The following is a 27,440-nucleotide window of genomic DNA, read 5'->3' on the forward strand; positions in this document are numbered from 1 at the left end:
TGGACAGGGCCCAGGGAGGGGAGGGGCGGGTTTGAAAGAGATGGGGATTTCCCTTGACATTTGAGTCCAGGCTGGTAGCTGGAGATACACTGCCCCTGAACTTGGAGGATCCATTAAGCCCCAGTGGCAAATAGCTGTACTGGCTTGCATCCAATGTTAAGAGTAGACCAGGGGTAGGCAACCTAAGGCCCAGGGGCTGGATGCGGCCCAATCGCCTTCTCAATCCGGCCTGCAGACGGTCCGGGAATCAGCCTGTTTTTACATGAGTAGAATGTGTCCTTTTATTTAAAATGCATCTCTGGGTTATTTGTGGGGCATAGGAATTCGTCCATTTCCCCCTCCCAAAATATAGTCCAGCCCACCACATGGTCTGAGGGACGGTACGACTGAAAAAGGTTGCTGACCCCTGGTCTAACATCACACACATTTTTGAGTTCCAATTCATCTCATTGTGCTCTCGACAAATTCTTAACCTTTACACAATTCCTGTTAATCTGTTACATACCCAGAAAATTTTATACATTTATAAAGGTAAAGGGACCCCTGACCATTAGGTCCAGTCGCAGTCAACTATGGGGTTGTGGCGCTCATCTCGCTCTATACAGCTTCTGGGTCATTTGGCCAGCATGACTAAGCAGCTTCTGGCGAACCAGAGCAGCGCATGGAAACGCTGTTTACCTTCCTGCTGGAGTGGTACCTATTTATCTACTTGCACTTCATGCTTTCGAACTGCTAGGTTGGCAGGAGCTGCGACCGAGCAACAGGCGGTCACCCCATCACGAGGATTCGAACCGCCTATCTTCTGATCTGCAAGCCCTAGGCTTTGTGTTTTAACCATTAGCGCCACCCAAGTCCCTTCTACATTCATAGTTACCCTTAATATTCAAGATTCAATTTAGACCTGTCAGGCGATTTGCATTTTCACGATATTGTTTTAGATATTCTTTAAATGTTATTCATACTTTACACCCTTTCTGGTTTGAGTTTCCTCTTATTATCCCAGTCATTTTCGCAATTTCCAAGTATTCTATCATATTCACCTGCCAGTCAAGCTTTGTAGGAATTAGTCGCATTTCCAGTTTTTTGCTACAGTGGTACCTTGGGTTAATTACTTAATTCGTTCCGGAGGTCCGTTCTTAACCTGAAACTGTTCTTAACCTGAAGCACCACTTTAGCTAATGGGGCCTCCCGCTGCCGCCACACCGCTGCTCGCGATTTCTGTTCTCAGCCTTAAGCAAAGTTCTAAACCCGAGGTACTATTTCTGGGTTAGCGAAGTCTGTAACCTGCAGCGTCTGTAACCCAAGGTACCACTGTATTCTAAGGCGCCGCCACAACCAAACCGCAGAGCTCCGCCCCGAGGCGCTTCCAAAACGCGGGCGGCGGGCTCTGCGCCTTCCGTGGGGCTGAATCCTTGTTCCCCCCGGCCGGGAAGCGGAGCGAGGCTCCGATTCCTCCCCCCTTCGGTGGGGCGGGCTCTGCCGTCAGCTGACTCGGCCGCATCCGCCAACCCTCCCGCCGACGCCGCAGGGGAGGAGCTGCGGCCGAGTCGGGCGGAGAACAAAACAAAGCCGCGCTCCGGGTCGGCGTCTGAACAGCCGCCAAGAGGAGCGAATCCGGTTTGGGCGCAATGGCACCCCGGGGCGCGCAGACGAGGGCCAGGAGCTAAAGCGCCTTCAGCATCTTTGGGCATCAGAGTGAGTTGAATAATTGCGGTTGGGGGTTGTCCCCAGGGGAAGCAGGGTTCCTAACCCGGGGGTAGGGCACGATGTTTCCCTCCCCCGAGGTCAAACCAGGGCAGGTATTGTTTTAAAACCCTATTTTCCTTTCCTAGCTTAATTTCTTGATTAATTTCCCAGCTTAATTTCTTGACCATAGGTTTATCGTACTAGCCAAAGGCCAGGGTGATAAAAATTCGTGATGCTAAGTACAATATATTTATAAATTTTATATACCACTTGATTTTTTTTTAAAAAAACACCTTCTCAAAAGCAGTTTCCAAAAGGCAAAACGATAAAATTAGCACAAAAAATTAACAACAATTTAAATAAAATAGCAATAGTCTAAAAACAGATTAAAACCCGCATCATAATAATCTGGGGAGGCTTGCGTAAAAATGTTTTTAGCCAGCACCGAAAAGAGGAGAGTGAAGGCTCCTGCCTGATTTCAATGGGCAGGGAGTTCCAACGTGCATCCACACAAGAAGATTGAGTATTACTATCTATCGTTATTCCTTGATGACTGTCTTGCAGATGAAATGGAGACCACCTGGAGCTTAGGTTTATCAGGAGGCTGTTTCTCAGCAAGCCCCCATCCCACCAAGGCCTTGGGTGTGGTTCCTCCTTTCTTACAAAATAAAAAAAGCCACTCTGCCTGTGCTCAGAGGCCTTCCTGTGTCCCAGAACTGCCCCCCAGGCTTGAAAAAAAAAAGGAAGGTAATGATTCAGCCTGGGAAAAACCTTATTATTAAGTGGAGTTTGGTAGGGAGGAAATTTTTTTGTTCATTCTCTTTGATGGTATATTGAATGTTTTTTGATGGGTGGGAGAAGATGAATCATGGCCCATTGCAACTGCTCCTCTTTTTACAAGACCTAATTATGTACTCCAAGTGGCTTCTTCATTTCCAGACCTCTGCAAAGGTGGAAAGCAGCGATAAACAAGAGTAACTCTGGGCATGTGCCGAGTATATTCCTCCATTTTTTTCTCACAGCCAGTTTGGAACTAGCTTCTTTGTGTTCCACCTGCTAGATCTGTCCTGGGGAAGGTCATTGTGGATGGTATCCTGGCTCCTTTTTTTGTTTTGTTTTTTGCAACTATTTGTGTGTTTTTTTTAAACAGTCGCCCTGTTCTTGCAGTAACCAATAAGAGGCTAACCCAAAAATTCTGGCCCCTAGCTATAGCAGAGTAGGTTTTCCCCACCAAATTTCCATCAGGCCAAAGCCTCACTGTCCCTTTGGGACAGTTCCTTCTTGGCTACCGTGAGAGAGCAGGATACTCTCTAAATCATGGGTAGGCAAACTAAGTCCTGGGGGCCGGATCCGGCCCAATTGCCTTCTAAATCCGGCCCACGGACGGTCCGGGAATCAGCGTGTTTTTACATGAGTAGAATGTGTCCTTTTATTTAAAACGCATCTCTGGGTTATTTGTGGGGCCTGCCTGGTGTTCTTACATGAGTAGAATATGCCCTTTTACAGTGGTACTTCGGGTTACAGACGCTTCAGGTTACAGACGCTTCAGGTTACAGACTCCGCTAACCCAGAAATAGTACCTCGGGTTAAAAACTTTGCTTCAGGATGAGAACAGAAATCGTGCGGCGGCGGGAGGCCCCATTAGCTAAAGTGGTACCTCAGGTTAAGAACAGTTTCAGGTTAAGAACGGACCTCTGGAACGAATTAAGTTCTTAACCCGAGGTCCCACTGTATTTAAAATGCATCTCTGGGTTATTTGTGGGGCATAGGAATTTGTTCACCCCCCCCCCAAAAAAAAATATAGTCCAGCCCTCACAAGGCCTGAGGGACAGTGGACCGGCCCCCTGCTGAAAAAGTTTGCCGAGCCCTGCTCTAAATTCTCCAAGTGATCTTTGTCCGTGAGGGCTGGTTCTTTTGTGACCTCTTTTCCACACGGATCTGTAGAAGGAAAAACAGCCTTTTGTCCTCACCTAGAACAGACCAGGGATGTGGGGCTGGGGAGACGCCACTGGACTTCTTCTCAGACAAACATTCGGATAGCAAACCAGGTCACCGTGTGGTAAATACTGAAGTGGTTTGTCACCCTCCTGTTTACACACACCAAGGCGAAGCGCTCCAGAATCTGGTCTTGCCTTTGGACTCCAGTCAGAAAGTTGTTCCTTTTTAAAAAAACAAAAAACAAAAACAAAACTTTTTACCTTCTTGTTTGGCTGGCAAAAAAGAAAAAAAGGAAAAAAAAGAATTCAAGTTTGGAAGACCAAACTCTCTCTCTCTCTCTCTCTCTCTCTCTCTCTCTCTCTCGTGTGTGTGTGTGTGTGTGTGTGTGTGTGTCAGAATGAGAAATAAATTTTGTGCTGAAATGACGATTTCTCTGTGCCTGCAAAGCAAGAATATGTGCTAGGGTGGGCAATTCTTGCCGGCTAAAGTCCTCTCTCTATTCTTTTGCCTGTAGGATTGTGAAAGGGCTCCCTGCTCACGAGCCAAGTGTGATTCTTTCTTGAGCTGTTTTTTTCAGTATGCAAAATGCCCTCGTGTCAGCGGTCCCGATCCCAGAAAAAGTGCTTTGTAAGAGTAGCTGCTTTGGACAGTGCCCAAGGAGGGGAGGGGCGGGTTTGAAAGAGATGGGGGATTTCCTTTGACATTTGGGTCCAGACTGGTAGTTGGAGATACACTACCCCTGAACTTGGAGGCTCCATTAAGCCCCAGTGGCAAATAGCTGTACAGTGGTACCTCGGGTTACATACGCTTCAGGTTACAGACTCTGCTAACGAAGAAATATTACCTCAGGTTAAGAGCTTTGCTTCAAGATGAGAACAGAAATCGTGCTCCAGCGGCGCGGCAGCAGCAGGAGGCCCCATTAGCTAAAGTGGTGCTTCAGGTTAAGAACAGTTTCAGGTTAAGTACGGACCTCCAGAACGAATTAAGTACTTAACCCAAGGTACCACTGTACTGGCTTGCATCCAATGTTAAAAGTAGACCAGGGGTAGGCAACCTAAGGCCTGGGGGCCGGATGCGGCCCAATTGCCTTCTCAATGTGGCCCGCGGACGGTCCGGGAATCAGCGTGTTTTTACATGAGTAGAATGTGTCCTTTTATTTAAAAGGCATCTCTGGGTTGTTTGTGGGGCATAGGAATTCGTTCGTTTTCCCCTCCCAAAATATAGTCCGGCCCACCACATGGTCTGAGGGACAGTGGACCGGCCCATGGCTGAAAAAGGTTGCTGACCCCTGGAGTAGACCAACCACACAGTTTGGCTAATTTAGGTTCATTCATTTCAGTGGATCTGCTTAGTTGGATAAAGGTAAAGGTAAATGGACCCTTGACCATTAGGTCCAGTTGTGGCCGACTCTGGGGTTGCAGCGCTCATCTCACTTTATTGGCCGAGGGAGCCGGCCTACAGCTTCCGGGTCATGTGGCCAGCAGGACTAAGCCGCTTCTGGCGAACCAGAGCAGCGCACGGAAACGCCATTTACCTTCCCACTGGAGCGGTACCTATTTATCTACTTGCACTTTGACATGCTTTCAAACTGCTAGGTTGGCAGGAGCAGGGACCGAGCAACGGGAGCTCACCCCGTCACAGGGATTCGAACCGCCAATCTTCTGATCAGCAAGCCCTAGGCTCTGTGGTTTAACCCACAGCGCCACCCGCGTCCCTTGCTTAGTTGGATACAACCCTTTAAACTAGCCTCCTCCAACCTGATTCCCTCTAGATGTTTGTTTAGCGTTCTAGGTTAAAATTATGGATTAAAAGTTGTGTCTGAGAAGGCTTTACCTAAAGGGAAAAGTTTTTCGCAGGCGTCAGGAAGAATACAATTGAGACATTTGACCAATGTCAATTAGCAGGGAGTTTCAGAGTGCAGCCACGCTAAATGACTGGTTCCTATGACACTTATTTCTTTCCTTTCTTCCTTGGCAGGTTCACGGTTCGGCTATGGACAAACAATCCTGCCTCTTATGTTTTGTGTGACATCTGTGGCCTTGCCTCCCTTTCCCTAAATTCCCTAAATTGAGCCTTTGCTCAGATACACGCGATGCCGGTTCATCTGCAAATGATCGGTTCCCTGAGCATGAATTTTTCCGATTGCCCCAATGGCTCCCAGTGGGTTTGGGAGATATTCCACGAATGTGCCCAGGACGGCTGGGACATATCCAGTGTGGTTCTGGGCTTGCTCTCCATCTTCTGCTTTGCTGCGGCGTCTTTCCCGTAAGTAACAAAAAGCAAAAACAACAACGGTTGCTTCCTCTTTGGTTGCCTTGAGAGATCAGATCTCCTAATTGAAGAACTCAACAACCCACTGCTGGAATGACGGGCGAGTTTCTCATTGCTAACCAACCCTGACGCAACGTATTTTTTTGTGGGAGACATGAGTCACTTCCCGCTCGAGCAAGTCTCCTGCTGCCCTTAGGAAACTCCGAGCTTTCCTCTTTTCCCCTTTCTTTGCAATGGCAACGACAAAATCCCTCCAAATGAGACACGAAGCTCATGTGGCTGGTTGCAATCTCGAGCAAGGTAGTGCGCCCTGCGCTGCAACATTTTGTTGCAGGTTTTCAGCTACGTTGTCTCTTAAAGTAAAGCTCAGGAAATATATCTACTTATTACTCCCCAAATGGATCCAGGGCAGGTTGTGAAAACATCATTTAAAATGAAGTGCATAGGTGAAGCAGCGGTCGTTACTTGCTTCAGATGTCTTGAGAAAGATCGCTGTGTGACAAAATGGTTGCAGGCTAGGTGGCCCATTGACCCTGATACAGCAGCTCTTCTTACATTCTTAAATACATGTACAGTGGTGCCCCGCAAGACGAATGCCTCGCAAGACAAAAAACTCGCTAGACGAAAGGTTTTTTCATTCGCGATTTGCCTTGCAAGACGAATTCCCCTATGGGCTTGCTTCGCAAGACGAAAACGTCTTGCGACTTTGTTAAACGGTTTAAACCGTGCTTCGCAAGAAGAAAAATTCGCTAGACAGCAAAAATTGCGGAACGAATTAATTTCGTCTTGCGGGGCACCACTGTATATCTTTTTGCCCAGGCTTTCCCTAACCCAAAAGACCCTGTCTTTATTTGTCTGAATTCCCTGAAATTTTATTTGTTTTTGTCTTCTTTTCTGCTCACCAGAACTTGCTTAACCAGGGCTTTGGTTGATTTTATTGACATCCTATGACCTTTTAAAATGTGGTGGGTTGTTTTTTTGGGGGTGGAGGTTATTGCGTTGTTGTTGTTGTTTTTTATTTTGTTTATGTATTTTGTGGTTTTATATTTTGATTTTATTCTCTGAACTGCCCTGAGACCTCCGGGTATAGGGCGGTAATATAAATTCGACAAATAAAATAAAAAATAAACAAATGTTTTGCTGTATACAGCTTGCATTTTTGTTTCAGCGATGTTGCTTGCTTGTTCTTGCATCCTACACTTTTTAGAGATTAAAAAGTATCATGCAGTTTATGCATACTTTTAAATAAATGAATGTAAAATAAAACCCATAAAACTAACTAATATCAAAGTAGCAAAACAGAAGTACAGAACTATCTCTATATATAAAAAGCAATATTGTAACCGTGTGTGTATATATGTCTGTGTGTGTCTACATGCAGACTTCTACAATCTTACTTTTCTTTGACTGGGGGGCCTGGTCATCTGGAGATATAATGTGCTTGCCCTAGGTGACCAAGCAAAGCTTGACCAGCAAGCCTACTCTAACTGCTTCTTCCTCCAATGTCTCCCCTCTGTAGCCAATACTACCTGGCCTGTAAAACTGGGATTATGGACCAGGCGTTATCTGTCTACTTCCTGTTGGGATGGTTAGGAGGAGACTCTTTAAACCTGATTGGGTCGTTCTTGGCTGACCAGCTACCACTACAGGTAAGAAGAGCCTTTCTGGAGCAGAGTGAACTGAACTGAAATGGATGCCCTCATCCACGTTTTGCGTGGTTTAAAATAGGACCACTTTGTTTTGCCCTGGTCAGACCTCACCTGGGAGTCCTCTGCCCAGTTCTGGGCATCCAGTCCAGATCTGCATTGGCTCCCAGTACATTTCTGAGCACAATTCAAAGTGTTGTTGCTGACCTTTAAAGCCCTAAACAGCCTCGGCCCAGTAGACCTGAAGGAGCGTCTCCACCCCCATCGTTCAGCCCGGACGCTGAGGTCCAGCACCGAGGGCCTTCTGGCGGTTCCCTCATTGCGAGAAGCAAAGCTACAGGGAACCAGGCAGAGAGCCTTCTCGGTAGTGGCGCCCGCCCTGTGGAATGCCCTCCCATCAGATCTCAAAGAGATAAACAACTACCTGACATTCAGAAGACATCTTAAGGCAGCCCTTTTCAGGGAAGTTTTTAATATATAACGCTGTACTGTTTTTAACACTTGATTGGGAGCCACCCAGAGTGGCTGGGGAAACTCAGCCAGATGGGCAGGGTATGTATGTATGTATGTATGAATGAATGAATGAATGAATATATATATATATATATATATATATATATATATATATATATATTGTCATCATCATCATCCCAGTTTAAGGATATTGACCAGCTGGAATGGGTGCTGAGGAGGGTGACTCAAGAGAATCAAGGGTAGGCATAGGCTAGGTTACCAAATGTCCCTGGTTCCCAGGGACAGTCCCCGGATTTGCAAATCTGTCACCGGACAAAGTCCGTCCCTGGAATGTCCCCATATTTGAAAATCTGTCCCTGGGAAACGTGACAGCGGCAGTCCCAGCAGCCCGGAGGCAGTCTGGTAGCGCAGTTGGCTCTGGCTGGCTTCAGGAGCTGCTCGTTGCCGCCACCACTGCCAAAGGTGAACCAGGGATGCCCGGCAGTACAGATCTCCTGCCCCCTTCCCCTTTTGTTTTGACAGATCGGGGGAGGCTCAGGAGTCGTGGGCGGGTGGCCGTTGCCTAGGAGGGGCGCAAGGTGCGTGGTTTCTCTTCCAGGCAAGGTGCAAAGCCCTTCTTTCGCACCCTGCGGAACATAAATGCGCAGAGTTTTTTAAAAGGCAGCCCTGCTTAGGGAAGCTTTTAATGTTTAATAGGTTATTGTATTTTAGTGTTCTGTTGGAAGCCGCCCAGAGTGACTGGGGAAACCCAGCCAGATGGGCGGGGTATAAATAAATTATTATTATTATTATTATTATTATTATTACTGGGCAACGGCCGCTTGCCTGTGACTCCCGAGCCTTCCTCAATCTGTCAAAACAAAGGGGAGAAGGGGGCAGGAGATCAGAGAAGGCTTGGGAGTCACAGGCAGGCGGCACACTGTTGCCCAGTTTTTAAAAAACTGCGCATTTATGTTTCACAGGGTGCGAAAGAAGGGCTTTGCCCCTTTATACAATATGCATGCGTGCTTGGGCCCAGGGTCTTTTGCCTCACCATCCCCACTGCTAACTCCCTGTTGCTACTCAACTTCCAAAAAAAAAAAATTTTTTTTTAAACGTCCCTAGATTGACGGAAAAAAATCTGGTAACCATAGCATAGGCAAACTCCGGCCCCCCATATGTTTGGGACTACAATTCCCATCATCCCTAGCTAACAGGACCAGCTGTCAGGGATGATAGGAATTGTAGTCCCAAACATCTGGAGGGCCAGAGTTTGCCTATGCCTGATCAAGGGTCTGGAAACCAAGCCATATGAGGAATGGTTGAGGGAGTTGGGGATGTTTAGCCTGGAAAAGAGGAGACATGGTAGCCACCTATCTCAAGGACTGTCACGTGGAAGAGGGAACAAGCTTGTTTTCTCCTGCTCTGGAGGGTAGGACTCGAACCCATGACTTCAAGTTACAGGACAGGAGATTCCGACTAAACGTCAGGAATGACTTTCTGCCTATAAGAGCTGTTTGACAGGGGAATGGACTTCCTTTGGAAGGTGGCGGGATGCTCCTTCATGTGAGGTTTTAAAACACAGGTTGGGTAGTCGTCTGTCAGAGATTCTTCAGCAATGATTCTTGCACTGCACCTTGGGGTTGGTCTAGATGACCCTCGAGTCCCTTCCAACTACAATTCTGAGATTCTGTGGAAATGAATTCAGCGAAAGAATGTGATTTGTGACTGCAGTTTAGGACAATCCTTTTTCCATACTTGATCACTTTGTGGAATCGGTATACCCTGGGTGCAGAATTTTAATTCTTTTAATTTCAGAGTTGCTATTGACAGCCCCCCCCCTCTCTCTCTCTCTCTCTCTCTCTCTTTCTTTCTCTGCCACAGGTATACACAGCCATCTATTACGTACTGGCAGACCTGCTTATGATGTCTCTCTACCTCTATTACAAAGTCAAGAACCAGAACAGAACCTGTAAGTTTCAACTCACTAACACGGGCCAAGAAAAGCAGGTTTTGCAAAACATTAAACAATTGTAACTTAAAAAAGAACCAACCCAAAACATTAGCCCTCTTTTCAGGAAATACCTTCAACACAAGTTGGGGCCCCATTTTAGGGTTTGGGGCATGCTACTTAATTCTAGTTTTTACCTCTGCGCATGTGCAGAGTTCTCCACCCTACTTTGCCTATGGTTAACAACAAACCAAAGCGTCAGGGCTGCAGTTTTCCTGGAATACCCTTTAAACCTTTCTACTCAATGCTCACCGACTTCCAGGGTGGAATGCAAGCTGGTGTGGGTGTGCGCTCTGTACATGCTCTAACGCTTACTTAATTGGTTCCAGGGCTCAACATCTACCCTGCCACTGCATAACCATGTTCCTGTCCTATACATTTTAACTGTTGTCAGTTTGTATAGTGCCATCAGTTTGTGTGATGCTTTAGAGTACAAAAGGGCAGATTGTTGTCTCAAAACACCTACAATCTAAAGTTTGGCAGGGATTCATAAATGAGAAGCCCTGGGTCAATCTTAAATCGTAATCCTTAAATCTTTCCCCACCCTTTAAAACAAAGGACTTGCCTCTCCATCTTGCTAATTTCATCAAACTTTTTTTTTTTTTTTAACCAATCCTTTCTGTAGATCTGTTAACTCTGTGAACAACTTCCTGGCTGCTGATAATGAATTTATCTCTTCCTCTTTTTTTGAGATATTTTAACACTGTGAGGCTGAAGGTCAGTGGCCGGGTGTCGTTTTGAGACTGTTCCCCTAAAGGAAAATCTGTTACTGATGTCATAATTCTGGGAAACCCTAAATGTACCCCCAAAAAGTCACAGTAGGGCTAAACATTACTAATAATGATTTATTATTGACTAATTGCACTTTCCCCCTCTATTGAGCTCATGTAATCACCACAACAATCCGGGGCGGTAGGTTAGACTGAGAGGGCAGGTACTGGCCCCCAGTGAGCCTAATAATAATAATAATAATAATAATAATAATAATAATAATAACAATAATTAATAATAATAATTTTTATTTATACCCCGCCCTCCCCAGCCAAGGCCGGGCTCAGGGCAGCTAACAAGCAATAATAAAAACAAGTTGAATGAATACAACTTAAAAACAAGATTAAAATACAACATTAAAATATTAAAATGCAGCCTCATCACAGGAGGAGAAAGGAAAAGAAAAAAGAAAGAGGGGGCAGATTTGAACCCTGTTCTCTCCCAGGTCCTGGCAAAACAGTCTAACCACTACACCACACTGCCTCTCATATCCCAACTTTCCTCCAAGTGTCATACGTGGTTCTCCCCGATCCATTTTGCCCTCACGAAAACAACCCTGTGGGCTAGAATAGGCCGAGAGGCAGTGACAGGCCCAAGCTCCCTCAGCGAGCTTTGTGGCTGCGTGGGGTCTGCTGTGCCAGGTCCTAGGCTGATGCTCCAAACCACTACGCCACACTGCTGAAATGTTGGGGAAATTGTCAGGCAGAAGCTTGCTGCATTGGTCCAGCTCTGAGGGCCTTCTGGTGGTTCCCTCACTGCGAGAAGTGAGGTTACGGGGGAACCAGGCAGAGGGCCTTCTCGGTAGCGGCACCCACCCTCCCATCAAATGTCAAGGAAATAAACAACCATCTGACTTTTAGAAGACATCTGAAGGCAGCCTGTATAGAGAGGTTTTTAATGTTTGATGTTTTAGTATGTTTTTATACAGGGGTCAGCAAACTTTTCAGCAGGGGGCCGGTCCATTGTCCCTCAGACCTTGTGAGGGGCTGGACTATATTTTGGGGGAAAATAATGAACAAATTCCTATGCCCCACAAATAACCCAGAGATGCATTTTAAATAAAAGCACACATGTAAAAACACACTGATTCCCGGACCGTCCGTGGGCTGGATTGAGAAGGCAATTGGGCCACATCCGGCCCCCGGGCCTTAGTTTGCCTACCCCTGTGTTAGATGATGTGTTGTTAATTAATATTTAGTTGTCATTGAGATACTGTCTTTGTCTGTGTGTTGTTATATGTAAATTGTTTTGCAGTAACAATTGCAAACCCATGTTTTTATATGTCCCAGAGTGGCTGGGGCAACCCAGCCAGATGGGCAGGATACAAATAATAAAATTATTATTATTACTTCGGGAAACTTTTTAAGGGGGTTTCCCATCCCCTTGTTCACACGCCCCTCCCTCTCTGGCCAGTTTTCTGCCTTATCCTAAACCAATTTCTCTCTTTCCCTCCTCAGTCTCCGCTTCAATCAATGCCGCTTTTGCATTCCTCGTTCTGGGAACGGTATCTGTGACCTCCATCCTGGGCAGACCCTCCTCTCTTCCCGGAGATGACACTGTGTCCTTCAGAGGGAGGATGCTTCTCTCGTCCGCAGAAGATCGTCCTGGGTGGGAGGTATGCTTGTTTATTTGTTTCACCTAAAGAGCGGAAGCTGGAGGTCATGTGAGGCTCAGGGCAAGCCTGGTGCTCAGGTTTCTGCTAGAAGAAACCCCTCCCAATTTATGACATAGTTATGACAAATGTATGATGTTTCACTAAGGGTGTTATGGGTAATTTGGAAAACCTATAAAAAGGGGGGGACGCGGGTGGCGCTGTGGGTTAAACCACAGAGCCTAGGGCTTGCTGATCAGAAGGTCGGTGGTTCAAATCCCCGCGACGGGGTGAGCTCCTGTTGCTCTGTCCCTGCTCCTGCCAACCTAGCAGTTCGAAAGCACATCAAAGTGCAAGTAGATAAATAGGTACCGCTCCAGTGGGAAGGTAAACGGCGTTTCCGTGCACTGCTCTGGTTCGCCAGAAGCGGCTTAGTCATGCTGGACACATGACCCGGAAGCTGTATGCCGGCTCCCTCGGCCAGTAAAGCAAGATGAGCGCCACAACCCCAGAGTTGTCCATGACTGGACCTAATGGTCAGGGGTGGGCACCAGGGGGGAAAAGGCTTTGTCAATCCCACCTGCCAATGGACCCAGTCTGTTTTGACTTTACACTATTTTGCCTTTACACGCTGTTCCCAGAAAATAACCCCACTGTAAACTGAGAGCTGCCTAGATTTCCTTATTCTTGAAAAACTAATAAAAAATATTTTCAAAAAATAGAGGAGGGGAGCCAGAGGGCGGCGGGCTGGTTTGGGCAGAATTAATTTTAAAGCTGTCCTGTCCTTGGACCATTTATTTATTTTTAACGGCCTTGTTTCCTTCCGCAGCCTTTCACCCAGCAAGAAATTATTGGTTTCATTATCGGGTCTGTTTCGTCTGTTCTCTACCTGCTTTCCCGAGTCCCACAGATCTACACGAATGTAAGCTGCGCTCAGGGAAATGGGGCCGGGTCTATTTCAGTACCAGCGGCTCTTTCAGGCTGGCTTGGGAGGGGGGCTTAAAGTATCTCAGTGGCAGAGCAACTGCTCTGCATGTCGAAGTTCCTGGGTTCAGCTCCCAGTGGATTTCTGGATAGGGCCGAGAGAGACAGGGCATCTGAAGCCCTGGGTGGCTACTGCCAGTCAGAGAAGATCAAGCTAAATGGAGCAGTGGTCTGACTCAGTATGAGGGCAGCTGACTTTGCTTTTGTTTAAATGGGCCCTTTTCTTTGAACCATGAGGACTAGAATTTTACTTTTTTAAAAAAACGTTTATTGATACAGTGCTACCTCGGGTTACATACGCTTCAGGTTACAGACTCCGCTAACCCAGAAATAGTGCTTCAGGTTAAGAACTTTGCTTCAGGATGAGAACAAAAATCGTGCTCTGGCAGTGTGGTGGCAGCGGGAGGCCCCATTAGCTAAAGTGGTGCTTCAGGTTAAGAACTTTGCTTCAGGAAGAGAACAGAAATCATGCTCTGGCGGCACGGCAGCAGCAGGAGGCCCCATTAGCTAAAGTGGTGCTTCAGGTTAAGAACAGTTTCAGGTTAAGAACAGACCTCTGGAACGAATTAAGTACTTAACCCGAGGTACCACTGTATATTATTTTTTACTATCTCATCTTATACCCATTTCTTCTTATTTTTTTACTCTATGAGTTTCATTCATTGCATATTGGTATATTAATACCAGAACCATGTTTTTTGATGTATTCCTTGATGCAAGTCCACTCCTCTATCAGTTTTTGGTCTGATTGGCTTCTTACCACTGCTGTGGTAATCTTACTTGCCATTCTCTTATTGAGGGAGTTTTTTCCTCCCAATTTTTTGCTATAATCATTTTGGCTGCAGCAGTTGCATATAAGAAAACTTTTCCCCTAGCGGCAGGAATATAGAATTTTACTTTCTTTTTAGCAGGTGGCAGAGCATCCTGCTTTGAATGCATGTGGTCTGAGGTTCCATCCCCAATCAAAAAAGGTTGGGCTGCTGGTGAAGAGAAAGCTGGTGCTGAGAAGAGACAGGCTTTCCCTGGCCTGTCGCCCTGGAGAGCGGCTGCCAGTCAGAGTAGACTGTATGAGGCTAGATGGGTGAATAGTCTGACCTGATCCAAAGCAGGCTTTGCTCATTTTCTGCAGTGGCTGCGACTGGGTGGGAGAGAGATCACAAGTAGCCATCAGGAGCTCAGCTCAGTTTGGCTGCTAAAAACAAACCTTTTGCACGTGGTAGATCTGAAGAACGCAAGAACAGCCTGGCTACTGGATCAGACCAATGGCTCATCTATTCCAGTTCTGACACCCAGATGCCCCAAAAGGAAGCTCAAAAGCAGGACCTGAGCCTATCGCTCTTGTTATTCCCAGCATTCAATATCTAGAGTTTTACTGCCTCCAGGCAGAGCATAGCCATCAAGGCTAGTAGCTGTTGATTTTGGATTCTAGTATTAAAAAACCCACCACCAATGTAGATCTGAGAAGCCTGAAGTCTGCTTCTGTCTGCACGATTCCAAACGCATCTGCGTTGTTTGCCTTAAAGGTAAAGGTAAAAGGACCCCTGACCATTAGGTCCAGTCGTGGCCGACTCTGGGGTTGTGGCGCTCATCTCGCTTTATTGGCCAAGGGAGCCGGCATACAGCTTCCGGGTCATGTGGCCAGCATGACTAAGCCGCTTCTGGCGCACGGAAATGCTGTTTATCTTCCCACCGGAGCGGTACCTATTTATCTACTTGCACTTTGACGTGCTTTCGAACTGCTAGGTTGGTAGGAGCAGGGACCGAGCAACGGGAGCTCACCCCGTCGCGGGGATTCGAACTGCCGAACTTCTGATTGGCAAGCCCTAGGCTCTGTGGTTTAACCCACAGCGCTACCCGTGTCTCTGTTGTTTGCCTTAGATGTCCGCAATTGCACCCCATTCTTCCCGACTCCCATTGGCAGGTAGGGCTGGGAAAATATTCCCTGCCAGAAAACCTTGAGAGCTGGTATTGTTGTTGCTGCTGCTGCTAATAATAATAATAATAATAATAATAATAATAATAATAAATTAATTAATAATAATTTATTAGTTATACTCCACCCATCTGGCTGGGTTTCCCCAGCCACTCTGGGCGGCTTCCAACAGAACGCTAAAATACAATAACCTATTAAACATTAAAAGCTTCCCTAAATAGGGCTGCCTTGATAATTGCAATTCTTCTTAACTTACCCTGCAGTTCAAGAGAAAATCGACCGTCGGCATATCTTATTCCCTCTTCGCTCTGGTGATGCTGGGGAACACTTTGTACGGACTCAGCGTCCTGCTGAAAAACCCGGATCGGGGCCAAGCTGAAGGCAGCTACGTCATCCACCACCTCCCATGGCTGATTGGCAGTTTGGGAGTCCTGGCTCTCGACATCATTGTATCCTTTCTCTTTCTGCCCCGACCCCCCCACCCCCAGCCAGAGTTCAGATTTGTTTACGTTGGGATTGGGTCCACCTATGTTCAGCTCCTGGGAGGAAAGTGAGAGCAAATGGGTCCACTCTGCTGCATCTTCTCTTCTGCTCCTCTGCCCTGTCTTCATGCAAATCCAGAATTGTGATGAAGCATTCCAATGGGGCTGCGTGATGACAGCCTTACGTTTCTAGCTATATAGGAGGATATATGCTGCTGACTTGATTTCTTTTCTTTTTTTTTTTTTTGCAACACCACATTTAAGTAGCAAGGGTCTTTTTTAAAAAATAAAAGGATTACACAGATTAATTTGAGATGGACCAACGGTAAATTGAAGAGGCACACAATTAAAAACTAAAATTGGCTCTTCCTGTTGCAGAAACTGTCCTTAACTTCACCAATTCAGATCTCGTTTCAGTTCCTTGCCTACCGTCGGAAGAGGCTACCATCGCTTGAAGAGAGAGAGGCTCTCCTGGGTGCGCAAGAGGAACCTCCCGAGAGCTGAGAAGGCACAATTTTTAAGTGAATGAAGATGCTGTGAAGGCTTTCTCCATTCCTCTGGACTTTGGAGAGCACACAACACAGTTAATCCTTTACAGTTGAACAGATACTTCTCCATTTCGGGGTTGGGCTGACTAAACGGACAATGTTTCTATTTAAAAGGGTGGGTTGGGGAATTAATCTAACAGGTTGTAAGCTGAGGAGTGAAAATGGTGCATATTTTTATTTTTATTTTTAAGTGTCTTTTGGAACTCAAGATGCACATAGCTCCCTCTTCACAGTCACAATCCAAAATAAGGAAAAATGTAATTTAATGAGGAGGTTTGGATGGGATCAAAGGGAAATCACTGCAAGTGGAGATTGGTTAAAGCTATATCTCTGGGCTTCAAAGAGTTATTTGCCTTCATAAACACAGTCACAGGTGAATTCTGCCAAGGCCCATCAAGGGTGAAGGGCAGAGGTCTTGTTCTGTGGCACACACATTGGGCATTCATTGTGAATAAGAGTTTTATTTGCACAGATGGATAAATATGAAAATAAACTTAACCCCCGCTTTCTAATAATGTCTGGATGCATTGGGAGAAGACGAAACAGAACCGTGGACAGCCAAGGAAGCTCAATGTTGGAAGATTTGGGGCAGGTAAAATTCTTCACCCAGCACATACCGTATTTTTCGCTCCATTGGACGCACCGGACCATAGGAGGGGGAGAACAGGAAATTTTTTTTCCTTGTTCTCCCCCTCTAAAACAAGGTGCGTTCAAGGTACATTCACCAGAGCTTGTGGGGCGAAGCGCTGCTTTCCCCCACCGCCAGCCTCAAAGATCCCTGAAGCCTTTGGAGCGCAGCGCCCCGCTGCCCTGCAGTGGTTTGCGCGCAGCCGTCCCCAAGCTAGAGCAGCGAGATGGAGCCCTCCGTCTCACTGTTCTGGCTTGGGAACAGCCTTGCTAGCTTCTGCAGGACAGCGGGGTGAAGGCACCCAAGCCGTCCCCAAGCTAGAGCAGCGAGACGGAGCGCTCCGCAGTGCTCCGTCTTCCTGTTCTGGCTTTGGGCTTAGCGGCGCAGCCTGCATTCGCTCTATAGGACGCACACACATTTCCCCTTAATTTTTGGAGGGGAAAATGTGCGTCCTATAGAACAAAAAATACGGTAGTTAAAAGTGTGGAACTTGCCCCCCATAGGTGGCAGTCACAGCCACCAACTTGGATGACTTTGAGAGTATTGGACAAATTCATAGAGAAGAGGGCTATCCATAATGGAGGCAGTAGTGTTTCTGGATAGCAGCTGCTGGAAATGGAGAGGGCTGGTTTTCCATTGGGGCATCTGGTTGGCCACTGTGAAAACAGGATGCTGGACTAGATGGGCGAGCAATAAGTAACCGAACAAACCCCTGTGTTGCAAAGAGAACGTCAGCAATGTCTAGGCAACACGATGACCATATACATACGTAATAGACAGTCTTTCTAGAATTCCTTCAAACGAGAACAAGTACAAAATTTAGCAATTCTATATTCTCCCACCACACTGACGAAGAATTCTACAAAACAGTAGTCAATATCCAGAACCACTGTTCAGTGTTGGACATCATATTTGCTGAATACACAAAGCTTCACAGCTTGTCTTTCATCATACACAGTTTGGTACCTCGCTTCATTTAAAGATTTTCAGAGACTTTGAGACTATAAAGATTTCATTTAGTACTTTTTATGGTTTGAAGGAATTCTATAACATATGTCTATGGTCGTGTTGCCTAGACATGCTGACGGACTAGATGGGCCAGCAGATCATTGTCTTACGTTGTTAATCTTGGAAAATCATTGTCTTACGTTGTTAAACTCTGGAAAGGTGAGGGTGTGTCCCCCACAAAAGGCAAAGGGATCCCTGACCATTAGGTCCAGTCACGAACGACTCTGATGTTGCGGCGCTCACCTCACCTCACTGGCAGAGGGATCCGACGTAGTTTCCGGGTCATGTGGCCAGCAGGACTAAGCCACTTCTGGCGAACCAGAGCAGCGCACGGAAATGCCGTTTACCTTCCCGCCAGAGTGGTACCTATTTAACTACTTGCGCTTTGATGTGCTTTCGAACTGCTAGGTTGGCAGGAGCAGGGACTGAACAACGGGAGCTCACCCCGTCACGGGGATTCAAACTGCCGACCTTCTGATCGGCAAGTCCTAGGTGCTGTGGTTTAGACCACAGCGCCACCCATGTCCATAACATGTTGACTGCAAAAATGATACTAGAAAACTCTGGTTGTGAATACAGAAGTAGGTGACCTCTAGTACAACTCAAGCCAGCCCATCACTCTTCCCAGGAAATACTTTGCTGCTTTAAAATGTAGGCAGGTCATGTAATTCAAATTGAGGCCGGTTTGTGGAGGAAAACACCTCAAAACAGAGTAGGAACTTTCTTCACACTCTTGACAGAGACCTCTCCTTCCCTCCCAGCACTTCAGTTCTCGGAGCTCCCTGTGGGGAGGAATGGGCTACTAAACCACTCTGGGAACTCTAGTTCTGAGGGGGTAAAATGTGCCCCCCCCAACAACTTTTAGCATCCTTAACAAAACTACAGCCATGACTGTTTAAAAGTGGTATCATAGAACTTTAAATGCACGGTGTGAATGTGGCCAGTCTTTCAACATAGCCCAGTGTTTTTCAAATTTGGATCTCCAGCTGTTGCTGGACTACAACTCCCATGATCCCTGACCAATGGTTCCACTAGCTGGGGATGATGGGAGTTGTAGTCCAGTAACCTTTGGGGAGAGTGCATGCTAGACAGGCTATCCCACTGACTTGTTACAAGCACCACCACGTATCAAACAAACCCCCTATAAGGAACGTGCAAAAACTGTGAACTTCCCAACGCAAGTTTTCACATTTTTTTGTGGTTTATTTTTTTATTTTTAAGTATGGAGGCTCAAGTATAAGATGTAGATTCCGATTTAAGCATTACAAATAAAATAAAAATAACCGGGGAGGGGTGGGTTTAAAAAATTTTCTGCATTCCATAGAAATCAAAACAAGAGAAGGGATTTGGGGGGCGGGGAACAGAGAAAGCACCTCACTGTCCCCATTAAGAAAGAACATCTTGCAGCCATCACCAACTCAGCAAAATTCCTCGCAGCTCAAAAAGTCGGGGGGTGGGTGGGAGAGAGTTTACTTCAGCCTTCTGCACCCCCCCTCCCGCACAGCCCCCCACCCCCAAACATACATGGAACAATTTCTTTTCCAGTTTTTCGTTTTCCTCTTTCACACACCACAGTATATAATAAAGTTTTTTTGTTGTTTGTTTTGTTTTACATTTTTTACACCAATGTAACAAAAGATGAAAAGAAAAAAGCAGAGGGAGGGGAGGGGACGGAAGGAAGGAGGGAGGGGAAGGGGGGGTAAGACTAACAGAATGGCCTGGAGATTTTATGCATATAGATGGTGGGGTGGGGGCCTGGGGAAAAAAACCAGGGCAACAAAATAAACACCACCCCCTCCCGTGGATCTTTTTCTCTCTACAGAAATGCACTCCGCAAAGTCTCGAGAATTTAAAAAAAAATATGGTGCAAATTAAGCCAAGAGAGAGAGAGAGAGAGACTGATGAAAGTTTATACAGCTTTATTCATCCGGGGTGGGGTTAGGGAGGGGGTGGGACTTGAGACAGCACTTTGTACGTGGGCATGATGTGATGGAGACGCAGACAGAAAAAATAGTGGCAGGCGGGTGGTGGGGGAGAGGAGAAAGGGAGAGGGGGAAAAGTTCTCTAAGAAAAAGGAATCTAATGAGAGCATGGCATGTCTCGTTAGCATCGTCAACGGAGCGGGTTTTCTTCGTTTTCGTTTTAGCTTTGCTGCTTCTTCTTCAAAGCCTCCACCAGGTCGATCTTCAGAGCTTCTTGCTTTGATTTGTCCGCAAAAGTCTGCACAGACCTGGAGGGAGAGAACCAGAGGGTTAAAAACCAAGATTGCAGAGTGGCTGATTGGGAAGGGACCTTGGATTTGCGTTTTGGGGAGAGAAGAGGCAGAAACTTATACGGTATATAGTTATGAGCCTGCTAAGAGCTCCATTTTCTGGAAGACGACTCTTCTGGTATTCCACAGGTTCCTTGCTAATTGTGACATCTCCCTGAAATCTGTTGAGGCCTCTTCCCAACTGCTGTATGCATTCTGGATTAATTTACATCACTGTGCAATGACTGCCAAGTGTCTTAAAAAGTAGTTGAAAGTCATAGTCCGAAGGATCAAATTTTTCCAAGCGATTCCCTTTAAACCTTCCTTTTTGTGAACTGCTCTGAGGTTGTTGTTTAGCAATTGAGCTGTATATAAATTTCGTGACAGACTGACTGAAGAGGCTAGTAGGCTACATGAGCCCATGCTAGCTGGGGGAGAAAGCAACAGCTCTCTCATCTACTGTCATGCCTCTGTTACTCAGATAGACTAATGCTGAATGTGGAGGTTCCATGGCACCATCACTGCCGGCAGATGGATCCCCTCTATATCCTAGCAGTGAAGGAGCAGTTGGCCATTATTTCACACCTCCTTAGGTTTCCACAACTCTACTGGAAAACTACTTCCAGTCTGTTCGTTCTATCTATCTATCTATCTATCTATCTATCTATCTATCTATCTATCTATTGCTTTAGTAGACAAAATCAAACCCACACACGTTTTTCAGCAGTGTTCCTGAAAGAGAAGGAAAATTTTCTTCCCAGCTGCCATCAAAACAAGCAAGGCATCTCCCTTGACATGGCTCAAGGGTTTCTGTGGCATGTTAGGAGCTTAACTCGTGGAAGGTTAAGCCGGCCTGAGGTTAGTCACTGCCATGCAGCCTAAGCAGTTAGAATTCAGAAGAGCAATTTTGTTTTCCCTTTAAGACAGTGGGGATGAGACTGCACAGTGTTTGATTTGGGCTGGGACTCTTTGGCGAATTGTATTGTTCCTGACAGGGGAAGGAAGAAATGGCCATAAGTCAGAGCTTGGTTTTTCTACTCCTTTCCCTGTTTTCCCTCAATCCCCAAGCTCTGTGGATTATTGCCACCGTTTGTGGTGCTGCAGAACATCCGGCAGAATCCAGCTTCCGTTTTGAAAAGTGGGGAAAGAGTGGAAACAAGTGCCTAGACCTCAAGAAAAAGGGGGAATAGTTCAGCAGCAACCTGCAACTAAATTTGTATTCTGCAAAAGTCCAAAAGAATAAAAAACAATGCCCAAATGAATTTTAAGTGGTGTATGCAGAATTCAGGACAGCGGGCTTCATTTTAACTTTTATAAAGCCAAGTTTCTAGTCCACAGTGCTGGTAAGAGAAGCCCAGACGTTTGTGAGCAATGCCTGCTGAAATCTTGGAAGGGAGACTTGAAGGAGGCGGAGTTTCAGCACCCCACACAGCTCCTTGCCGCCCCTCACCGAATCAACTGATAGGGTTTTCTGTGGAATTTCTAACAGTTACCAAATTCCACTTTTTTAAAAAGGAAGGGATGGTGGTGTTACATTTACAAAGAATTTGCTGGCGTTTCTGCATGGTGTACACACAGCCCTTATGGCGTGGTTTCTCTCCCCACCCATGCACAGACTGATAAACAAAATCACACACACACAATTTATTTTTAACATACCAGGTGCAAAAAACTCCAAAACAATGGGCAAGTAAGAACAAATCAAGCCTTTGGAAGAAAGGGACAGTGAGAGAGAGAGAGAAAGATAACGGGCCCTGGCATGTTCTAACTGGTTCAAGTTAGAGGTTAGGGGGTTAGTTTGTGTGAGGGCAGAGAGAGCCCCAACATGCGCTCACGGAAGGCAGGATTCGCCCGGCCAAAGTTAAGTGCTGTTTTAGTGCCAAGTGGTGCACTTTGCAGGCTGGAGGAAGGCCAAGGGGGAATACCTGGGCCGGCTTAGTTATCCGGCTGAATGTACATCTGGCGTTGGGTCAGGACTTGGGAGAGCTCCCTCTGCAACTGCTTATACTTTTGGTTGTCGGGAATAGCATCAATAGATCTAGAGAGGAGCAGGTGCGGAAATGGAAAAAGGGAAGAGAAGCAGAGGAAGTAAAAGAACAGGTCAGAAGTGTTGGAGAAACAGAAGCAGAATGGGGGGGGGGCGCGCTGGAGTTGCAGGAGAGAGAGAACACGGCAGGTAGAAATAATTGAGTGGGAGAAAAGGGGAGACAGACGACGTTGCTTTCAGGTAGCAAAGGCAGAGAGGAAGGAGTTCATCGTCAACTGATGCTTCTTTTAGTTTGGAAATCGGATGACACACAGCTTGGGGGTGCCTGGGAAGCAGCTGCTTCTAAAGTAGCAAGCTGCCAAGTCACACAGAGTGCTTCTTCACAGAGGAAGCTCTTTGTGCTACCTTGAAGCCTGCTATCTGAAACCTTTGCCACATCAGTGTTGCAATTTAATTGGAGAAATGCAGCTGGGAGAGGGTGGGGATAACAGAAACCTAGGATTAGCTCAGAATAATTTAACAGAACAGGGCACTCTTAACGGTAGGATAGAGGTGAAATTCCAGTTGGTGCTTGTGGTGGGCTTGAAATGCAGGGAGCCTGGGCTGCATAGCATTGCTAAAATGTGCTGCAGTTCAACACATTCCTCTAAGAGAAATGCCTTTTTTTAAAATGATGGTAATAATTCATGGGAGTCAAGAGGGTGGAGGAAGGAGGGAGGGGAGGGGAGGGGAGAAGAACAACAACCGCAAAGTTGCAGTCCATCCCTTACCTCAGTCCGTTGACAATGTCCTTCGTTTTCCCAAAATAAATCTCATTCAGCGTACTTCTGATTTTATTCTCCATGTCCTAGAAATGGGGTGGAGGGGGGGGGGGAGAGAATCCACAATCAGTTCAAAGTGCTAGTTTCCACCCTAGAGAAGTGGCAGAAGCAAGGTAGAGGGCATGGAAGATGACCCATCACAGGAACACACCTTTGAAAAGCTCTCAGGGGAAAAGGAACCAGGTGATGTTTGCTGCGCCTTTCCCCTTAAAAACAGAACTGCTTTGCTCTGCGTTGCAGCATGACGCCCCCTCAGACATCCCATTGGTACACACTGAAGCCCACACACCCATCCAAGTACAGTGGTACCTCTGGTTACATTCAGGTTACAGACTCCACTAACCCAGAAATAGTACCTCGGGTTAAGAACTTTGCTTCAGAATGAGAACAGAAATCGTGCAGCAGCAGCAGCAGCAGCAGCAGGAGGCCCCATTAGCTAAAGTGGTGCTTCAGGTTAAGAACAGTTTCAGGTTAAGAACAGACCTCCAGAACGAATTACGTTCTTAACCTGAGGTACCACTGTATCTTAAAAATAAAACCCTCCTTTTTGCCTTGTAATGGCTGGCAGGATGGATGTACAGTACTATTTCTGGGTTAGCGGAGTCTGTAACATGAAGTGTATGTATCCCGAGGTACCACTGTACTGAAATAAAAAACATTTAAACTGGCAAGGGGAAAAGGCCAGTTTAAACCACAGAATCATTTTGAGGAGACGATGGGCTTAATGGGGCTTATTTCCTTCAGCAAGAAAAAATAAACCCCAATGTGGCATGTTTAAAATAAATGAGAGAGAAGAAAGGGAACTGAAAAACAAATGTGTAGGAATAAACATTAAGGTTTTAAAACAAGAGAGAGAAAGTTGTAATCCCTGCCACTAGAGGGCAGCAGGCACCCATGCAAACAAACACCCGCTGCAATACAAGTCAGGAATTGTGGGTCCATCTGCACCACACATTTTAAAAAGTATCGTACCACTTTCAATAGCCGAGGCTTTCCACAAAGAAATCTGGGAGCTGTAGCCTGTTAAGGGTGCTGAGAGGTGTCAGGAGATCCCCTATTCCCCTCGCAGAGCTACAATTCCCAGAGTGGTTTAACAATCAAGCCCTCTTCCCTGGGAACTGTAGCTCTCGGCTCCTTTAAGAGGCTCCCAGGATTCCTTGGGGGACACCATGGCAGTGGCATGAGACCGCTTTGAATGCATGGTGCGGTTGGGACCTATACAACCTCAAAGATGAGGTTGGGTTTAAGTCTAGCTGGATCCCCACAGTCAAGCAAACCATTGAAGGCTGTGCTAGGCAGCAGAAAGAGGGAGACAGCAGTATAATGAACAGTGTTGAATCTGAACCATAGGAACCTGGATTGGAGTCTTCACTGAGCCATTTATGCCTGGGGCAAGCCTTTCTTTCTCTCCTTAACCAGCCTCCGAGGGGAATTGAGCAGGTAAAATGGGAAAGGGGTGTGTGTGTAACCTGGCCAAGTGTGCCACCCTGACTCCCCCCTGATCTTTTTAAACGCAAAAACGAACAAAAAAGTTGGGAGTCCCAAAAAGCAATGCTTCCCCAAAATGAACAAGATGCTCTCCTACTCTGTCTCATTTGCGCTTTCAAGTCTGCCCCAGCCTTGGCAATCAGGATGAGGCCAAGGGACACGCAGCCAAGAGACATTCTTGTCAGGGTGTTAACAGGGTGCACTGACATTTTTGGAGAGAAAGGAGGCGCCTACTTGCCGGGCGGTGTGACCTTTAGAAGAACAGCAGCCAGTGGGAGGTATATATTTTGAGAGAAAGGAGGGAGGGCATGGTTGTTTTACAGGTATGATGAACTAGCATGCCAGGGAGAGAGTCCAAGAGGGTGCTAGTTCATCATACCTGTAAAACAGGATCTAAGCACAAGAGCACTCGCTCCCCTCCGGAGGTGATGAGAAGCACTTTTGCCTCCAACTCTGCATGTAGAGCAGGGGTTGACAACCTGCAGCCCATGGCTTAAACGGCCCATGAGCTGCCCCAAAACTGAGCCACCCACTCGGTGAGTCCCTGCGCGCTGCAATAAACCAGCACAGCATGGAGCGGGGACTCGCTTTCGTGGTACTGAAAATCGTGTCTGCGCAGATGCCGGAAATAGTGTCTGCGCAGGCACGATCCAGCCCACGGAGCGATCTCTGCGGGAGTGAACTGGCCCAGGTGAGGTAAACCTTGCTGACCCCTGATGTAGAGCATAGCCTTCATAGCTAGTAGCCATCAAGAGTTTTCCCCACCCTGTTAATTTAATTTCAACAGGTCAACTCTGAGTTGAACTTAGCTGGATACAACCCAGAGTGTGGTATCTGGATGCAAACCGGCATACTCTAAGGATCTCGTTTCTTGCTTTTTTAGAAAATGGAAGTTACTAGTCCTCCAGACTAATGTTCATTTCATCAGACCTACCCTGAAGTATAATTTAATTGGCTACAACCTCGAAAATTTAAATAAAGTACACAAAATAGTAGAATTTAAGTTTCCACAAGATGCAAAAATAGCCAGCTCTAGCTCTAGATGTGTTAGCTGAAGCCAAAAAGTTTCATTTAGCCACCATATAGGAGAGCGGTAAGCAAATTGTTAAATTTGGGCTGATTTGGCCCATGGGCTGCTAGGTGCAAGACTAGTGTTGTAAGAAGGTGGAAGAACTCCAGGGAGGAAATGGGGGCTTTCCACCCCACATGAAGACTCAACTCAACTGCCCCGACCTCTTGGGAGACTGGGGGGGTCGGCAACAGGGTAGAAGAGGGCACCCTGAATCTTGACCCCCTTCCCACCCACCTTGTCAGAACCTACCTCTACCAAGCGCCCAATGTTGGCTATGTGTGGAGAGGAGTCGCTCACAGTCTCGTCTTTTTCCATCTGGAACAGGGAAGGAAGAAAGATCTGGTTAAGAGGGAAGTCAACACCGCAGAGGTTACACTGGTTAGAGCTCACCTGTTTGGGAGTCTGGAAGGAGGAAGAACACTGGGGATAGAGAGAAAGGGAAGGCTGCTTGATGCATTGCCCAGGACCGGCTTGAGGACCAGAGAACGGTGGCGCCTTCACTTGGCTGTATAACATGAGTGAAACTGCTGCCACTCCTGAGTCCCTCCACCACCAAAGCCCAGCATGTTGAGCAGTTCAACAAAGCCCCAATGCTCTTCCGGCTTCAATGTGAGCCTGAGAGGCAGTGGGGCTCACTCATTGTGTAGGGCTGGGCTATGTATCTTGGCTGCTTCTTCCTCCCCTAAGGTGGGTAGCAGCAGCCAATATACAACAACAACAATATTTATAACAACAACAACATTATTTTTATTTATGCCAACAACAACATTATTATTTATACCAACAACAACAACAACAAAACAACAACAACAGCGACGTTATTATTTATACCAACAACAACAACAACAACGTTATTATTTATACCCCGCCCATCTGGCTGGGTTTCCCAAGCCACTCTGGGCGGTTCCCAACAGAATATTAAAAACACGATAAAACATCAAACATTAAAACCTTCCCTAAACAGGGCTGCCTTCAGATGTCTTCTAAAAGTCAGATAGTTGTTTATTTCCTTGATATCTGAAGGAAGGGCGTTCCACAGGGTAGGCGCCACTACCGAGAAGGCCCTCTGCCTGGTTCCCTGTAGCCTCACTTCTCGCAGCAAAGGGAACCACAAGAATGCCCCTCGGAGCTGGACCTCAGTTGTCCGGGCTGAACAATGGAGGTGGAGACACTCCTTCAGATATAATGGACCGAGGCTGTTTAGGGCTTTAAAGGTCAGCACCATCCCTTTGAATTGTGCTCGGAAACATACTGGGAGCCAATGTAGGCATTCCAGCATCGTGATATATCAGCATATCGTGGTATTTAGCAGCTGATATATCGCAATGTTGAAAGTCAGGTATTCCCCAGCCCTGTTAGTAGGCGGTTCCCTAGACCAGATGGATGGATGAAGAGCAATATACAAATTGAATTAACAACAATAATAACAATAACTACTTAAGGAAAGGGCTGTAGCTCAGTGGTAGAACTTCTCTTTTCCATGTAGAAGGTCCCAGGTTCAATCCCTGACATCTCCAGGTAGAGTTGGGAGAGACCCTGGTCTGAATACCAGGGCAGCCACCACCAGTCAATGGGTAGTACTGCCCCCTGGGGGCAGGTGGGATTACCTACAGAGATGCTAAGAGGCAGGGGGCGCTGAAGCCAGACTTTGGAAAGCTGGTATCGCTGGATCAACTTCATCCATTTTGTTGCATTCATTAAACTGAACAGTTTTAAACTGGATTTTGAATAAGTGTGCAATTCATAATTGTTCACCAATCAGAAATTTATTGTTACAGTGGTACCTCGGGTTACATACGCTTCAGGTTACAGACTCTGCTAACCCAGAAATAGTGCTTCAGGTTAAGAACTTTGCTTCAGGATGAGAACAG

General features: G+C 46.5%; 2 protein-coding genes across 3 annotated transcripts in view; one reads left to right on the forward strand and one right to left on the reverse strand.

Moving 5' to 3' along the window:
* Positions 1 to 1,511: 1,511 nt before the first annotated feature.
* Positions 1,512 to 16,829, forward strand: SLC66A1 (solute carrier family 66 member 1). Its single transcript, XM_082230476.1, has 8 exons — positions 1,512 to 1,695; positions 5,602 to 5,889; positions 7,415 to 7,544; positions 9,879 to 9,966; positions 12,234 to 12,391; positions 13,197 to 13,289; positions 15,548 to 15,733; positions 16,172 to 16,829. The coding sequence occupies exons 2-8, from the start codon at positions 5,717 to 5,719 to the stop codon at positions 16,268 to 16,270; spliced, it is 927 nt and encodes a 308-aa protein (XP_082086602.1). The 5' UTR covers positions 1,512 to 1,695; positions 5,602 to 5,716; the 3' UTR covers positions 16,271 to 16,829.
* A 2,369-nt stretch (positions 16,830 to 19,198) lies between these two features.
* CAPZB (capping actin protein of muscle Z-line subunit beta) overlaps positions 19,199 to 27,440 on the reverse strand; it is a 67,996-nt gene continuing 59,754 nt past the window's right edge. The window contains exons 7-10 of one of the 2 annotated variants that reach the window (XM_082230530.1): positions 25,819 to 25,884; positions 22,959 to 23,035; positions 22,127 to 22,239; positions 19,199 to 20,180 (exon numbers count right to left, since the gene is read on the reverse strand). In XM_082230530.1, the coding sequence (XP_082086656.1) occupies positions 22,137 to 22,239; positions 22,959 to 23,035; positions 25,819 to 25,884 (246 nt within the window). In that variant the 3' untranslated portion in view covers positions 19,199 to 20,180; positions 22,127 to 22,136. The remainder of the gene's footprint in view (positions 20,181 to 22,126; positions 22,240 to 22,958; positions 23,036 to 25,818; positions 25,885 to 27,440) is intronic. The other variant, XM_082230531.1, reaches the window with a different exon arrangement.

Source organism: Podarcis vaucheri, assembly GCF_965113315.1.
Source record: "Podarcis vaucheri genome assembly, chromosome: 7".
NCBI classification, from domain to species: domain Eukaryota; kingdom Metazoa; phylum Chordata; class Lepidosauria; order Squamata; family Lacertidae; genus Podarcis; species Podarcis vaucheri.